The 17,302-nt window shown below is 39.0% G+C and overlaps 1 protein-coding gene across 10 annotated transcripts in view; it reads right to left on the bottom strand.

Annotated features, from left to right (window-relative positions):
* Positions 1-17,302, bottom strand: part of SORBS2 (sorbin and SH3 domain containing 2) — a 248,739-nt gene that overhangs the window by 79,580 nt on the left and 151,857 nt on the right. For 6 of the 10 annotated variants that reach the window (XM_037398516.1, XM_037398539.1, XM_037398456.1 and 3 more), the window contains one exon: positions 6,826-6,875. In XM_037398516.1, coding sequence (XP_037254413.1) covers positions 6,826-6,835 — 10 coding nt within the window. In that variant the 5' untranslated portion in view covers positions 6,836-6,875. Of the gene's footprint in view, positions 1-6,825; positions 6,876-17,302 lie in introns of those variants that run through there. The other 4 variants (XM_037398474.1, XM_037398521.1, XM_037398491.1 and 1 more) reach the window with 1 other exon arrangement.

Here is a 17,302-nt window from a genome sequence, read left to right as displayed (position 1 = left end):
TTAATAAATATTCTTCTTGATTATATTTAATTAGAAGATTTTTCTGCTCTTCACTATAATAATTACTTTGATTTTCTTTTTTTTGATATTACTGAAATTTCATACAGGGCCCCACTGAAGTCAAGAAGAATCACGATTATGATAGAGGCCTTATTTTTATATCTGTATCCTATGACAGGGATTTTTATAAAATTATGCTTAAGGAAGCCCTGCAACTGTTAGTAGAAAATATTTCCTATGACAGCAGTAATTTGAGCCAGAGACATGTGATGACAGAGGAGTGAGCTCCTGCTACGGTCTTTGCTCATTCCAATATTCCCCTGAAATAGCAGAGCCCTCTGGCCACAGGTCTTGCAGGATACGCATTAAATAGCTGTTAACGTTGGCAAACATCAGAGCCACTGCCTCAGGTGTAAGTGGTTCCAAAGACTCATTGCCAATCCCAAGTGCCAAGACAAAAGGCCAAATCATTTCAGTCAGCAATAGTTGAAAGCAATACACTGCTGGCAATTAATTATTAGCGGTGTACATGTGAAACAAAGACAGCATCTATCAAATCTGCACACTTGTTTTAGTTTGCTTACATAAATATAGAATGGCAATGGTAATTAAAATCACATTTTCCATTCTTGTATTCCCTCTCCCTCTGCCACCAACATACACCAGAAGTAATTCCAAGGAGATATGATAACGTGATGATATCGAGGTTCTGTTCTTATCTGAATATTAGCAGACTTTGACAGCACACTTTATCTAATACAAGCTAAAAGACAAATAATTTTGTTACACTGTCACATTTTTTAATCAAACAAAGCAATTACTTTATTTGTATTTTTTCAAGAGTTACCTTCCTGAATTTCAGGACAGAGAAACTGAAGTGGCAGGAAAGGAAGAAAATGAGAAAACTGACTACAAGTATTTAATCACTGGAACTTCAAGAAATTCTACTTCAAATTCATTTTTAATGTAACTGAACTCAGTCAGTTTTATACTTAGTGGACCTGTTTGATATAGCTTCATTCAAGATAGCTAAAACAGACGTTGTAACTGACTATATACATATACATATAAAACATTTACCCCTATATATATAAGCCCATATGCAAGTGTGTACCTGCAATAACGTTCTCAGTATCAGTACAAAATGATGAGAGTCGATTAGCACTCAAGTAAGACATAAGTGCACAGATACTCCATACAGAGTTATGCAAAATTTCTAATAAATTATGAATGTGTATGGGCAAGCACATATTTATGCGTGATGAATTCCATCTTCCAATCCTTGTTGAGGCCAGGCTCCCATTAAGTTAAAGGCATCATATCTGAATGAGGATCAGAAGAGTCTGCATGCTGCCTCAAAAGAGGCAGTTTTCAAACTGCTTCCCTTGTCTGCATGGCCTTATACAGCTGGAAGTTCAAGAGGCTTATTCCAGCCTGTATTCCTTTTCTGTAGCTCCATCAAATTTCCAGCAAATACTAACTATATTCACCCAGATTCTAAAGTTCACGTAACACCAGAAAGCTCTAAGTCTAGAGAACTGAGAATTCAAAAACAGTAAGACAGGCTGAATTAATGATCATCTGCTCACTTCACTTGTAAACTATAAGCAATTAATATCCTACAGCTCTTACTCAAGGAACAAATGCGGATGTGTGAAACAATCTATACAAAATGTATGCATATGAAATAAAAAATGAAATGTGTGCAAATATGTAAACACATATGCACAATTCTCTATGCTTTTGATAGGACAAATTCTTCAGGAGCGAGAATTCTGTCTTCCTAGGTACTGTTTTAGCATTGAAGCAAAGGAGACCTGAATCAGCTAAGGTCTGCAGGCAATAACAGAATATGAAATTGGGCAATTAATTCATAATCAAAACAGCTGCCTAAAATGCAAGTCCAGGACAAATCAGGACTTAGCACGGTTGGTGCCTAGATACTCTTTTGCAAGCCCTACATACTTCCATCAAATCATGAATAGACAAATAAGCATCCTTAGCAGGTACCGCAGAAAACGAAGGAGAAAGGGGAGCTGGGGATTATCTAGTGAGATGTGCTTCTGACAGTATCTTGCAGAGCAAGGGCCATATAGGGACAAACTCCTGAACGCTAGGATCGATGTTGTAGACTCACCTTTAAAGAGAGAAAAAGAAAGAGCAACCCACTGACTGGAAAAGACAGGTGAGGTGGTGGCTTGCCCTCCATCTAGGAGGATGTGTGTAATTGCATATGCATGCTAAAGCTCCCTGTGGTGGGGCTCCGGATGCTCTCTCCCTCTTGTTAGCTCACCATTCAGTGCCTCTCCCTTTGGCAACTCCCCTCCTACAATTTTTCTCTTCAGCCTTTCTCCATTCCTCACCTTTCCTCACTTCTTTCTCTCCCTCCCTTAATTCTGTTTCTCTCCACAAAGAAGTACTTTAATCCCTTCCCCCTAAATCCACAATCCCACCAACCGCTCCCATTACAGACAGCATCACCCTAAGTGAGTCTGTTGCTCAGGTCCTGCTCCACAGCAGAATGAAGCCAATTCAAACCACCACCACTTTCATTTAGGAACGTGGGGTGTTTGTTGGGGGTTTTTTGGGGTTGGTTTTTTTTGGTTAACTTTTTAAAAAGCCTGTTTCAGAGCATCAGTAAAAGCAGTGCATAAACCAAGTTGGCAAAGATGAAAGGATGGTGACCTCTTGCTAAGAGGTGAGACACAGCAGCTAGGGGGCAGGAAATTTTTAATAAGCAAAGAGAAATGGCACCCAAACGTGATGTTTGCTGATCATTATTCTAGCCACTGTACTTGTGAACGGTATAATTTTCCCCTTTGCCTGCACAGTAAATTCAGTTTAGAAGTCTTTAGACCAGGGATTCTTACTCTCTGTTTGCATTCTGACCTTCTGAGGCAAATACATAGCGCTGGATCCAAACATCCCAGACAGGCAAAACCGCTGCCTCCCTATGTCCCCAGGTCCAACCAGTAGCAGGTCTGGAGATGTGCTCCCTGCAGACACGTGCACCAGAGCACGTGTATATACCTCACACACACACGGCTGGCCACGCAGATCAGAGACGCTCAGAGCACTCGCACTAACACAGACGGCACAATGGCCTCACCCCCTTCCCCTCTCTGGCGGAGCAGGACGAAGGTCCACCAGTACAAATATACATGCACACATGCACAAGGTGTGCTCCTCCAGCAACCAGCCTCAGTCTGCCATTCGTCCCATGACTGGACCCCAGGGCTGAGGATGTCCCGGGACAGTCCTGGAAGGGGCCTGGACAAGAGAGGCCCTTGTGTCTCCCTTCAGGTCCTTGGAGGTCCTTAATCTGGGTTCCTGCCCGCTCCTGCCCCCCTGTGCTCCTCCAGGCTTGTGGAGATGGGCCTCTGCTGGCTGCTGCTGTGGGCCCGGCAGTGGCATGGCAGGGCAGGCTACTGTCTGAGCTTCTCCTGCCGCTGGTGCTCCAAGCCCCTTCATGGGTGTGCAGACCACCTTTTATCACCTAACCTAACACTGACTACACACGTGAACCTACTATTACTTGGTTCTTTGCTGCTGCTAAACTACAACAAATAATGATCAACAAAGTAAATTTTTTGTAGAATGCCTGAAACACTCAAGCCCACCTCATCTGCTTTAGTGATCCAAAAGTGCCTTCACAATCTATTCAGGAACTCTGCAGGGACCCAAGATTTTCTATTCTTGTCTCGCAGACAAAATGTAAGCGATTAATCCATGTGGTGACTTTCATTAATAATTTTAACAACCACAAAATATTTTCTGTCTTCCAGAACTGCATTCTTTTTCACTCAGATGCTCTTCATGTGCTTCATCTAATGGAAACCGCTAACTCGTTTAATACTTTTAAAATTAGATGCATTTATCAAGAATTATCTGAGTCAAACTCAGCCAAAATATTTATGGATGGACACTAAGAATCTGTTTTAGCATATTAGCTTGCATCCATTCTTTGTATTAGCTTTCCCCCAACATCAGCTACACATGTACATGTGTAGTATGAACAGTAAGCACATTTATCCTGTGTTTTAATCTGATGTGAGCTTCATGGGCAGCTCAGGTTTTCTGACTTAAATTTCTCAAAATGTCTCACCAAGTTAACGTACCTGAAGACCTGTGGATGGGAACTCCTATGTATAGTCTGAAATACTATTCTGTTGATGAATGCTGAGTTTAAAAAAGGCACACATTCTACTGGACTACTATTTTTAAATTATGACAGCATTTGAACACCAAAAGAACTGTAAGCCAAAGTACCTCTGGTACTTCTGAAAACCTCCCCTATATCTTACATCTCTTTCTTTGCCTTTGCAAAACTTTTCATTGCCTTATGATGTTGAATATTCTTTCCTAACATGTGGTACAGAATTAACATCAAACGCTAAAAAATCCCTCCCATATATGGTAGATTACTGAAAACCAAAGCTCTTCAAAACATTTTCTCTGTAGACAAAAATATCTTCTGCAGGGTTTGCTGAGACAGACTGCCAAGTCTACAGCCACAGGGAACACTGGATTAAGAGGAGCCCACTCTAAGCAGTAGATTTACTTTTTCTTTTTAGAGCTGCGTATATGCTAGCTTTGCCACTTCAGCAGTTACTGGCATATCAAACTAGAGTGCTCCTTTATCTGCAGGAGTAATTGCCAAAATGTGTATTTTTAAAACAAACTAGTGGCAAATCAATACTATCAAATAACCTATAACTGCATCATGTAGAAATTCCTGTTAGAAAGCAGTGAAATATGAAAAAACCCACAAAATGCAGCACTCAAGTTATGTTTAAAGACAACATAGTATGAAAAATAAAAGAGGTAACAACTAGATCAGAACACCATGCAGAACAAATTCCACCTCAGTCACTCCCACTCTCTTCATTAGTGAAGTGATGCTTTATCATCAGATAGGTGCAAGATGTTCACTTTTACACCCTACTCACTAGATTTTATTTTGTTTTTACAGTCAGGAAAAAAAAATCTACATCAATAGAACTGATTGGAAATACCACATTTTTTGTCAATACCTCCTTTTGGTGCAGCTGGTAACATGCACATTAATATCAAGCATACAAGATGAAAAGTATTTTTACGGTCTAAATGCAGAGTAGATTAAAGTTCAGCTGAGAGTCATGATACCCTTAGGTAACTGGAAAGGGTTTCAGGCGTGTTCATATCCTTTAAGTCTCTCTTCAAGGCTCCTGTGTGATAAGAGGACTCCCAATTCCCAATAGAAGTAATTCAGCCACAGAGATTCCTTTAAATTGAGAATTTCTAGCTTACATGAAAACTCTTTGTACAACGTAGAACAAAACCATACTTCAGAGCTGCAGTTGCACAAACTGGCAATTTACCACTCTATCCACATTTTTCAAAGTGGAAGCTATAAAATGACATCTATCATATGATTTTAACTCATATGGTTGCAATGCACAATGTAATCATAGTCAAACATATGATGATTAGCTGAGTTACTTCTGAAATTATGGTGCTACGAAGCCAGCAGTATTTTAGTACTACCTTAATTACACACTGACATATTTAAGATAGATGTCTTCACTAAAAATGAAAGAGAACGGGACAAATTTCAAACAGTATTTCCATAAATGAAAAGCACACCACCCTGGTTAGTGCCTGTAAAACAATTAAGAACAACCAAAACTGGGGAAAAAAACCCACAAACCCAACTGAGAAATTTCATTTCTCCTCCTGACTGTATTTACAAATGTAGTGGTTTCAAGTGAGCCAATATATTTTAACTTTGCCTTAAAAAATTCCTCCAAGAACCTGGTCCTACTGAGTTTCAGTCACTCACCGAGACAACAGGAAGCCTCGTTAATACAGCGGTCTAGATAATGGCAACCTGTGCCATGGAAAAGCTAATCCCTTTGACTTAGAGCGTTCTGCTGAGACACCCAAACTTGCTTCAGAGGTAGTTCGGGTCCTTGGGTCCCACATAAGACATCTTGCTAATTTCAAGCTGTCATGGTGCAGCACTACAGTCAATGACAAAACCAATCCTGCGAAGGATGGATGTGCCTATTCTTGTGCCACAGTTCATCTGCAAACCAGACAGTTCCCCTATAGAGTATGAAGAGTTGACTGCAACTGAAAATTTACACCTGACACGAGTGAGGCCAGGATTTCAGCAGTCTGCTTTTGGAGGCCTCTTCCAACTTCCAGCAAAAACAGCAGCATGATCTACCGACTTCAATGATTCAGGAGCAAATATAAGTATGCTGTCACAGATCATGAAGATAACTGCTTATAGAGTACTTCGTTTGGTGAATACATCTATCACTGCAATTTGAGAGAAAATACAAGCCCCTGCAAGTATAAAAGAGTTACCCTCATCCGATTATACAAATGTAGCTAATAATACATGGTAGTGTATATATATGCCTTAATTTAATGACAGTAGAGAATGAAAACAAAGTATATTTAAAGCATGTGCATTTTCCTAGGAAAATGTGATGCTTTAACACCACTTTTCCATAGCTGTTATGGCCTTATACTACATATTTTTACAGAAAACATACACATACAAAACTGATACTTACAACTTCATCACAGAAGGCTAAACATGCATGTATATTTCACATATCCATATATATCCATACATAGAAAAACATGTATGCAAATTTTATATATGGAATACAAATGCACGTAAGCAGACATACTATTAAAATATCTTGCTTAAATTGAGTCCACCACTAACTAAAGCGCAATTTGTTCATGAAAATTTACATAGAGTAGGGACCTTCTCTGCTTACTAAACAACACAGAAGAGTAAAGAAAAATCTTGCAGAAGCAGCATACCTGTGTTCATTTTGACACTGGAGGATTTGCTATAAAAGTCTTCAGATTTCCTGCGGAAAATAAAACGATCTATTAATTTGTACAAGACAAGAATGTGTGGCACAAAATGGCAGGCAGGAGGACTTCTCAGAGGGGTGGAGAATCACTGTGATACAAATGACAGTCCTATTTTAACACAGCTTTAATTAAATTGGTACTGCTTGTCCTTCCAAAGTTAAAGATGAGCTGTCTCTTCCATTATAAGCTACTCTATTTTCAAGTCTTTAGTATCTCTGTTGTAAACATATGCTCTGGGATAAAAAACTAGTGATTGACTTTTGGTCTTGAAACTGTAAACCATAAAAATTTCCCCTATACAGTAATGGGGAAATATTTTAAAGGCTGCTTATAAGCTTTATTCACTCCTTTGTGCAAACTTAAAGGTATAGAGAGTAGGTCTCCAAATAAATTTTAAGCAGCCAAAGTTATCAGGTCTTTTTCAATGTTTTATAAGCAGGAAATGTGGTTGTTTTCATCCAGTGATTTACTATGCCTCTACAGAGAGCACTGACACTCTTAATGTTGTTCACTGTATTGCCATACACAGAATCAGGACATGTGTCTTGGTATCCAGAGTAATCCATTTCAAAACTCCCAATGGAGTCAACAGGTAGGGAATCAAGTCACTGTGCACCAATGCACTTTTAAAAGGTAATAATTTGCAGCAAAATAATATAAATTGCACATGAATCTTTTCGTTTAGATATCTCAACTCTATACGGTACTTACAAACAAAACTGTAAAATCCCACAAAACCAAACCACAACTGCAGAAAAAGCGTGACATCATACAATAACAGGCAACTTTAACCTACTGATGGTATGTCACAGGACAAACTAGACAGTATTTTCCATCTACTGCCAGTTTACGTCACAGCTTTATCATAGGGTCAGGAACTTTACTACCTCTTCTATTCAGGCCCTTTTCGAGATAAAAAGATAAATGCAGAAAAGCTTTCTGATGGTATTCTGCATACTGGCCGGTCTCAGCTGTACTGGTACACATATCCTGCCCACTATCATTACTGAGCGGGCACACACACTGGAGGCCAAAATACTGAAGGCTAAAAAAAGTCATTCTCCCTCTACACTGTTCCTACATCGAGCTCAGGATAAAACAAATGGGGAAACCAGAATTTTTAATGCAATACTGCTTCAAAAAATACATTAAAAATATAAACTGCCTATGTTGGAGTAAATTGGAAGGTACGCATGAAGGATCCTTTTTATAATGGGAGACTCAAGATACTAATTAATACAAGAAGATATCAGAACAGAATTCCAGCTCAACCGAACAGGAACCCTGCCTGAATTAACTGTACCTCTGAGGTAACACGTATATTGCTGCATTCTCTGGTATTCATAATGAGGCCAGATTCTCCACTGCTTGAAAAACTTACTGGTTTTCAGAAACTATCTGAACTCTGCTGCTATTATTCAGTCAGTTTTGTGACAAAAAAAGATGCACGCTAAACTTCTTGAGATCTACAGAAATAAGATACGTGGCAGTGAATAAAGTTTTACTCTGCAGCTATCAGCAAACTACCTCTGAGAATTTCTAAAAGACCTTTTAAAGATAAAGGCAAATTCTATTTTATTCATTTTTTGATAAGTTGTCTTTGACTGAAAATGTGAATTTCTATAACAGCTACAGTGTACCTTAGAGCCTGACATTCCTGCAGTGTTTTCAGGCTGCTAGAGGAGACACCATTTTCAAACCTTCTTTTAGCTTAGAACTGAATCACTGATGGTACTACACGCAGGCAACAAAATGCAACGGGATATTTATTTTCAGACCCAACAAGTACAGAACTTTTGGAACACTGCAGAGCCAAAATGATTTCTAGCAGGTGGCTTTGATATATTTACATAAAGCGTGCTTAACTCTACTCAAGTTTTAACAGACAACACTCAGTTTTAGCACTACAGTTTTGTCCTCGTCAGAGTTTTTCTATCTGAACAGCTTCGGCTGGTTTGCTGACAGCAAGGGACTGCATACAAATCACAACACTTCCACGCTCTCGTTTTGCTGAAGAAGTGTGGTAGTCAATACCTGAAAAGTATGCACGTAAATAAGGCAATATAAATCGCACTCACGGAAATAGTAAGACTTGCATTTCATACTAAAATTATTTGGAATTCTGTGCTTCTAAGGAGCTAAACTAGCCTTCAAATACTTAATGATACCAGCACTAGGATCAGAACAAATGGAATGAACTTAACAGCCATGTGCCTGAAAGCATTTTACTCAGCATTCTCTCACGCAGTCTTTAAGATCCTTACTTAATAAAGTGGGGAGAAGGGGGAAGGGAGAGAGCAAAGGGCATTTTTTGCTTTGTACTTTTGGTCCTACTTCATTACCTCCTGAAAGTTTTTCTTTGTGAATGGGTTTGTAAGTAGCTCTAACATAGACCTCTGACAGGCAAAATGAATATTCCACTGGAAGCATCAGATACTCTTCACTGCCAAAAAGGATGCCCAACAATCGGCCAAGACACTCAGCTCATAGATAGCGAACACTGCGATGGAATGAATGCCCATAATTATTGTGCAGACACAAAGTGCTACTGGAACGCATGAGTTTGCAAAATCAGAGCTGCTGTTCAGTCACCTAGATCAGGCAGGTTTTCTACTACGCTCACACCAGATCCTAGATGCTGAGGTGAAAGAACTCCAAGTTTAACCACAGTAGCATGCCTGACTTTTGCAGGGGAAGATCCAGGATTAATCTTCATGGAATTCTTCTATAGTTGGCTTCATGGGGCAGAGGTAATGCAGTAGGAAATGAATGACTGTGCCAATGCACAAAAACGGGTCGTCAGGTTGAATACAGCTGCAAGTACCATTACTATGGTTTCAATACGTAATACATACTGATGTGTGACTTCTTGATAACTCTCTCTACTTCTTGATAGCACTACGAAGATTAGCTCAGCTCAGCAATACTTTGCATCGACAGGCTACTGAAAATACTTGTGGGAATCTCATTGACACCTGCTCTATTTTCTGCAAGAGACCCTGATAGCTAGTTGTAATCACTTCTGTTCCTGGTAAGTTCTGAAGTGTGGGGTGCTGCAGGGAGACATTCTGTCACCCCTTCTGTTCCACTTTATATGGAGCTATAAAAAGGGTTAGTGAGAAGTCAGAGGAGGTTTCCCCGCCCTCAGTTTATTCATGAATATATGACGTATGCCTTTACTGTTACAGGTTTAATTCCATTACTGATCAGATGCTAGAGCACCTACAGCCATAAGGGAGGAGTTCTAACATCCAAACAAGCATCAACTAATAAATGTGAGCAAGTGCTTTGTGAATCAACGCCTAAATGAATAGTAACATGCTATTGCTTGCTCATGCCTCGTTCAAAGAATTAAGTTAATAATTGTTAATAACCACAATCCATAACTACCAACGGACAGAGACCATCCCAGGTTAGAATATCCTTTCCATGTAAAATTCCAGAAAGAACTGGGAGGTAAAGGAAAGAAGATTGATTGGCGGGGTTTGTTGTTGGGGTTTTTTTTTTGAAAGCACTTATAGAAACTCCAAAAATTATCATTACAGCATTATTAATAACTTAATATATTGCAAATTCCTAAATGCTGTATAGGAGTATCACATCAAAAGTATCCAAGCTCATGGATAACTTTTGGGGGTCTTTCTGCCTCTTGCTTTGTAGCTGTGGAGCCTAGACCCCTTTGAAATCCAAGGTTTTCTAGCTGTGTAGCTAACCAGGGGGCAAACTCCAGGATGCTAGTTGCCTGCTTGCTTACACAGGTTTTGAAAGGCTCTTGAAGAACAAGGTGGTAAGTTACCTTGTCTGGTATGTTTTGAATCAGAACACACAGACTCTACTACTGTTTCCAAACAAGCTGGCAGTTTCCCTACAGATTGTGTCTGAAAATATTTTTGACCTTTCTACTTAATATAGTCAGAGTATGAACAGAGGCTCAAAGAAAAAATAATTATCATAACCACCCCCCTTCCCCACCAAGAGCGGTCCTTACAGTTATATTACAGGCATTCTTGGTGCTGAGTACTGTAGGGTAAATTGTGAGTTTGATTGACTTGAACCAACCAAATATTTTCCCCCAAGGTATTCAAACGAACTTTTTTAAGATGACAGAGATCGACCAGACAGTGTTAACGGACTAATGACTTTTTTAAAAGATTCTAAGTTACCCGTTATTTACTCCCTGCCATTTCACAAAAGGTATTATAAAAAGCAGGTTTAAAATGTAATTTTCTGGTACAGTATATGTATTAATTTTAAAGCCAAATCTTGTATATGCTTTTATTAGTTACTATCCTTTGTAATTAATACTACCCCAAGGACCTTCGGTGAGAGGAGCTATTGGTTTACAATACAGAGTGCAGCTGGATCAACAGCAGGATAGATGTGTGTGTGATCTGACTGGAAAATGATTGATTTTCACTGTCTTAGGTAGACAGCAGTGCCCAGATATTTGGAGAGGGCAGGAGCTTTCCAGATTTGTTTGAGAAAGAGTGTCAGGCTTGCATCGATGTTGTTTGCCAGTTTCACAGATTGAGCTAGAGACAGTAATCTACTCGAGAAAATATCTGCAAAATTACAGAGCCAAATCAGACTGTGATTTTACTTCAAGGATTGTTTTATTTAGTTCGTTGAAACATGGCAGGTGATCTACAAACACATATATTATCATCAGGCAGGATTCTATATCCTAATTTGCATGTGGTAGTAAATTCTTTTAATGCAAATCATTCAGACTCTGCAGAGCATTCCCGCTCGCAGCTCTGTAACAGGCCAAGATACTTTATACGCCAGCTTACACATTCGGTGAAGGAGGGAAAAAAGTATGAAGCATTAGTTCTGGAAAACAGTGAAGCTGACTTTTATTTCTTTCAGTTTAAACCAAATTGTTTCAGATGTTTAGCTGTAGCAGGACAACTATGGCAATGAGAATGCAATGAGAGCCTGACAGACTGCAAAATGTTTAGAATGTAGCAACAGCAACTCACACAAAAAACAACTGATCTGAAGCTTCCCCAGGAGCAGAGTCTCTCCTGATGAGCCCATAAGCAGAAGACAGGCATATATGCAAATGTATTGGTTGTATGAAAAAATGTTTGATGAAGCATAGGTAACGGTGCTCTTAATAAAAAACGAGAAGGTACTGAGACATGGTGGAACCTTCTTTAATTTCATTAACATGCAACAACAAGACAACAAAATGGCAGGGAGCCTGTACTAAGATCCAGCCCAGCAAGGCATATGCTGAGCATATGCTTAAGCATATGCTTTAAGTTGGCCCCACAGGCCTATTTCTATGCTTAATGTTAAACATAAATACTGTTTGCCCCAGATCACATTGCCTTACCCTACAAAGAGCTGAACACTCCATTTCTAATTGGTTTCAGATAGACAATCAAAGAACAAAACATAGACAGACAACTGCCATCATAGTTTCTGTAACTTTAACTTTTAAATGATGCTTTACAAGTTTGTGACTTCATCCTCATGTGAAGTGCAGTGTCACTGTACACGTGTTGCTATGCACACCATCTGAAAATGTACTGATCAGGTCATTAAACAATTGGGATGTCTGAATAATTTACACATGGCCACAAACTTCTACTGGAATGCAACATATAGGTCACATCATAGTCAGCAGCAGTAAGTGCGTGATCAGGGAAAACTGTACATACAAAAGCTCAGTTTACTGGATCATCTAGGGAGACACAAAATACTAGGAGACATGTCTGGGCTGCCAAGAGCATGAGTTGGTTTAACTGACCGGGAGAAGATGAGGAGATCTGTGCTTGCAGAGAACCTGTCAAAAGGTTGGAAGGGGATGGGTAGTTACCCCGCTACAGCTGTTGAGAAATTTTGGTTATAAGTGATATTCTAGCAGAAAACAGGTGATTTCTGAGAAGTGTGGAAAGGCAGTAGAACAGACATGGAAGCTGAATTAATGGTTTTTGCCAAGATGTAATTAGGAATTAAAATTTGAAGATATTCCAGCCATCTACAGTATTACTAAAAAACTAACTTAGGTGGGTATCTAACTTACGACTTATCAGACATACAAGCCTACTCCCCATAGCAAATACTAGCATTACTGTTCAAGGCACTGGTAAGATCTTGTCTTGAAAAATCACAAACATTTCTAATTCCCATAAGCAAGAGTTCAAAGATCACCAGGTATAGGGGAATCCATCACAGGAGTCTATGGCTGATCATTCTCTATAGACACATCAAAGGACTGGCCATAACTGAAAGAAGTAAAGGAAAAGTGTTGGCACAAGAAATACTACTAAACTATTTCATTTATCATAAGTGTAAATTAAAAATCATAACGTAGTTTCTATTCCTGAAAGCCAATTAATTAAGGTGTGGAGCACTTATCAGGAGTGCTGTGGTCAAACTTATGAGACACTGAACTTGACAAGTGTGTGTGAAAACTGTGGCTGTCTGAAGGCACGGGAATAAATCCGATCACACAGGAACTTCTTTCCAGACCCTGGACTCTTTCTAATACTGTTTTTCTGAGAATCCTATAAATGCAAGATTAAGAGAAACTGGTATTATCTCCTCCTTTCCCTCTGTTTCTTCATGAAATTGAGAAAAGTAACTAAGTATCTGATGAGGGACAAAAGCTAAGACTACATGTTTCTAAAGTGAAAGCTCCTTACAGCAATCTTTGTTATTAAATACAGTATTCAGCAGAAAAAGTTAAGCACTTGTATTTAAACTGCTATCAACTTAAAAGTAAGTCTTTCTCTCTAGAAAAAAAAAATTGAACCTTAAAACTTCTCCTGTTGTAGCATGTTTTTCACTAGCTATGTTTTCTTTTGACCAGCTATGTACCGAAAAATAAACTTAAGTCAAAGTTCTGCACTTAGTTCTAAATAGGTACTTGCTGTCATCTCAAAATACCACTCAGATGCTTCAGTATCAGAACATTTTCCTAATAATATAACTGCAAGTCTAAAAGGATACCAAGAAAGCTGTTCAAGCTGACAATATTCTGTACATTTTACTGGTTATTTTTACAGCTGCAAAAGGAAAGAGGAGGACAAAGTACTGCTTTTATATTCTGCATTTCCTTAATGCTCTACCACTAAAGCAAATTTTATTAATAATTCCAGTCATGCTTGTGGTGTTTGTGACTCCCCCCCCCCCCCCCTTATTTTTATTGCTTAAATGTAAACAAAAAAAAGAAAAGCTCCATTAACTGCTGACTGCAAGTCACATTTCTTACCCTTTTCTCCAGACATTTACTACTGGTTTTAATAATACAAAATTGTAAATTTCAAGCTTTTACTGGTGGTTATTTTTGTTCCCTGCTTTTGGCTTCCTGTTATTTTACAGGAACTGTGTTTGTCCAAATTAACTTGTTCTGCAGGCTGGAAATGGTTTAAGGTTACTGCGTGAAAGCACGTCACTGAAACAGATATGCAGTAATCGGTGTCCACAGACTAAGTACAAAAACCCTCCAACCTTCAAAACAGAGTACCTAAAACTCACTATGCCTCTTCTCAGTTCTTCTGAAGGTTTCCTTGTTGAGTAAATTGAAATGTTACAAATGAGATCCTGTCAGGTAGCCAGAGCCCATAGAGGAGATGGATGCCTGTGACATTCATTTACATGTTGCTTCACTTTGGGACGGGCAGCAAGGCAGTTCTGCTCAGAGGCAGAAGCTCAGGAAGATATTTCAGCTTCTGAACTCCCAGCAGAAAGTGGCGTTCATTGTGGCCCCCAGCTAAGTCCTCTGGTTGACACAACCTGCCCAGTTTTCTCCCCAGTGGAACAGGGAACTATGTAGCACTAGCAAGACACCAGCTTTCTACATCACTCTTGGGAAATGTAGAAACTAGTGACAGAAAAGAAACCTGATTAGGAAGTGTTAATCATTTCAGCATGATGAAGTATCTATCTTTTAGTAAATAGAATATTTGGCATTGGTACCCAGAATTCACCTTACCGTTAATCTTTTAGAAATTCTTTAAAAATCTACTTCACATTTTTATTACCCAGAAGGTCCAAATACTCCCAGAATACCCAACTATTTCTCCATCTTTCTCAAGACATGAACAACAAGTAGCATTAGAACTACGTTCCTCTTTAAAATATACCATTTGAGGGTTAAATTTGGGTTCATTAGCGTTCCTCTTTAAAATATACCATTTGAGGGTTAAATTTGGGTTCATTAGCGTTCCTCTTTAAAATATACCATTTGAGGGTTAAATTTGGGTTCATTAGCGTTCCTCTTTAAAATATACCGTTGAGGGTTAAATTTGGGTTCATTAGCGTTCAGTAACTACCAAAAAAGTTGGAAACATAAGCAAGTTTTAGTTTCATCACTCACTTCCACGACTATACAAATTACTGGTCATGTGAATACTTCAAGTATTAAAACATTTTCCATGTTTACACAGTATGACAAACAATGCATTTCTGGTCCTTTCTACTAGGTATGTAATATGTACCAATTTGAGACTAAATGTGCATAAATCTCCACCTAAACAGAATTCCAATAGTTTGCTGGGGTTTTTTTCCCCTCATGAGTCAATACCGCTCCCAACAGAATCAGTGAGAATAGTGTTCATTCATGAAAGAAAAACCCTTTTCTAATTTCCTTCCATTGGTTTTGTCTTAAATATAAAAATATGCTCCCCTGAACTAGAGTTAGGTAATGTTACGTCTAGCTAAGAGAGTCAGACGATGTGTGAGGTGACGTAAGATTCCTTACTTAGGAAGTATGCTGAAGCAAAAGGATATGGTTTTGAATTTTTTGTAACATGCTCATAAAGACAAAAAAAGAATACCTATAACTTAAAAGACTGATATTCACTGGAATATTTTAATCCTTATTTTCTAAAATAAAATTTGATGGGCTCACACAGGGAAACTTTCAGTACCCCTACTAAGTACTTAAAACTGTTGGCCAGTTTTGGCTAAGTCTGACGGAGATGCAGAGGTCTCAGTAACATTGAAGGCTTACAAGTTCTGGAAGAAATTCCCATGGAGAATACAGATCATATCGAAGCCAAATGGGCAATACCCCTTAGCATTATTAGATATAAGTGAAATCATACAGGAAGAAAGAGTCAGGAGCTGTGTGTGGATAAATTCACACACCTTATGATCCCAGCCACAAAACTCCTCCCCTGTAATTTGCCTTTTTAGATATATATAGGCAATCAACAAAAATAACCAAAATATTTCTGCTCTCTAAAAAGGTGTAACTTGAACTCAAGCTTTTCTGGTTACGAAAGCATTCATGCCATGCCAAGCCCTGCATGGATTCTCTGATGACTCATACAGTTTGAACTCACAGAACAGCCTTAGTGTGATTCAGTTCCAAAGGGTGTGTCAACACTAGCAAGTAGGAATGACTTTCTACAGCAGAAGAGTAGGTGCTGAAGCCTGACACCTGCAGAGGGGCTTGACTTCAATCAGCTCTACTCCGGCCCTGCAGACCAGGTGCCTCTCAGCAGAGGAGTCACATCACACACCTTCCTTGAGCCCATCTTCCACTTTAGTTTTGCTGGTGGATATGCAGATCTATTCTGTGAACCCACAATGACATGAACCAAAGAGCAATAAAATGGGGAATGATCAGAAGATTTTAGTTCAGATTAAGGAGTATAGTTATGAAGCGAACGCTAGAGAAGCCTCATTTGCTGTTATCTGAACAGACATAAGGTTTCCTCAGTTCTGCTGCTCAGGGAACTACTGGTAGCTTTTCAATCCGATAACATATCAGACTTTAGTGACAGAAAGATCAACTAGAAGTTAAAAGTGGCACTGTTCTTAAATACAAACCAGTAAGACTCATCAAGAGTCACAGTTGCCTTTTGGAAGAGGAAGTTCTCTCAGCTTCTCTTAATATTAAAGACTTTGATACCTCGATACTTAAATGACTCGGCATTCGGAGGCTTCAAAGCAAGTTAAATGCTACAAACTTCTACCTTCCACCCCTGCTACAAAGCCTGCCATACACCATGCTGTTTATCTCATTAACTCTTAGCACACTTTGCCATTTCTGAAGAATCTTAGCATTGCTTTGCATAACTGTAGTCCCGTTAGAGACTTACCTGTTTACAGGAAAGAAGGTATTTAGCAGCAGCAATATTATGTGCTCTCAAAACAAAGAAAACTCATTACATACAACACACGAAAAGCAGTAAAATCAGCTTTGCAAGCTTGCATTTGCATGTTTTGCTGATACCATATTTTGCCCTTTCCCAAAGGGCACAATTACCAATTTTCATTTCGAATTCTCATAGCTTCACTCCCCCTTTTCCAAATAATACATATCAAAATAACGCAACTTCTACTGTTTACAGTGCTAGTCTGCGCGAAGTCCCAACATGCCTCTATGCTATATACAACAAAAAAAGCTACAATTCTTCCTCATGTTAATAGCTAAAAGAAAGAACTGCTAACCATT

This window comes from Falco rusticolus, chromosome 1 (assembly GCF_015220075.1).
Source record: "Falco rusticolus isolate bFalRus1 chromosome 1, bFalRus1.pri, whole genome shotgun sequence".
NCBI classification, from domain to species: domain Eukaryota; kingdom Metazoa; phylum Chordata; class Aves; order Falconiformes; family Falconidae; genus Falco; species Falco rusticolus.
This window is presented reverse-complemented; position numbering and strand designations above follow the sequence as displayed.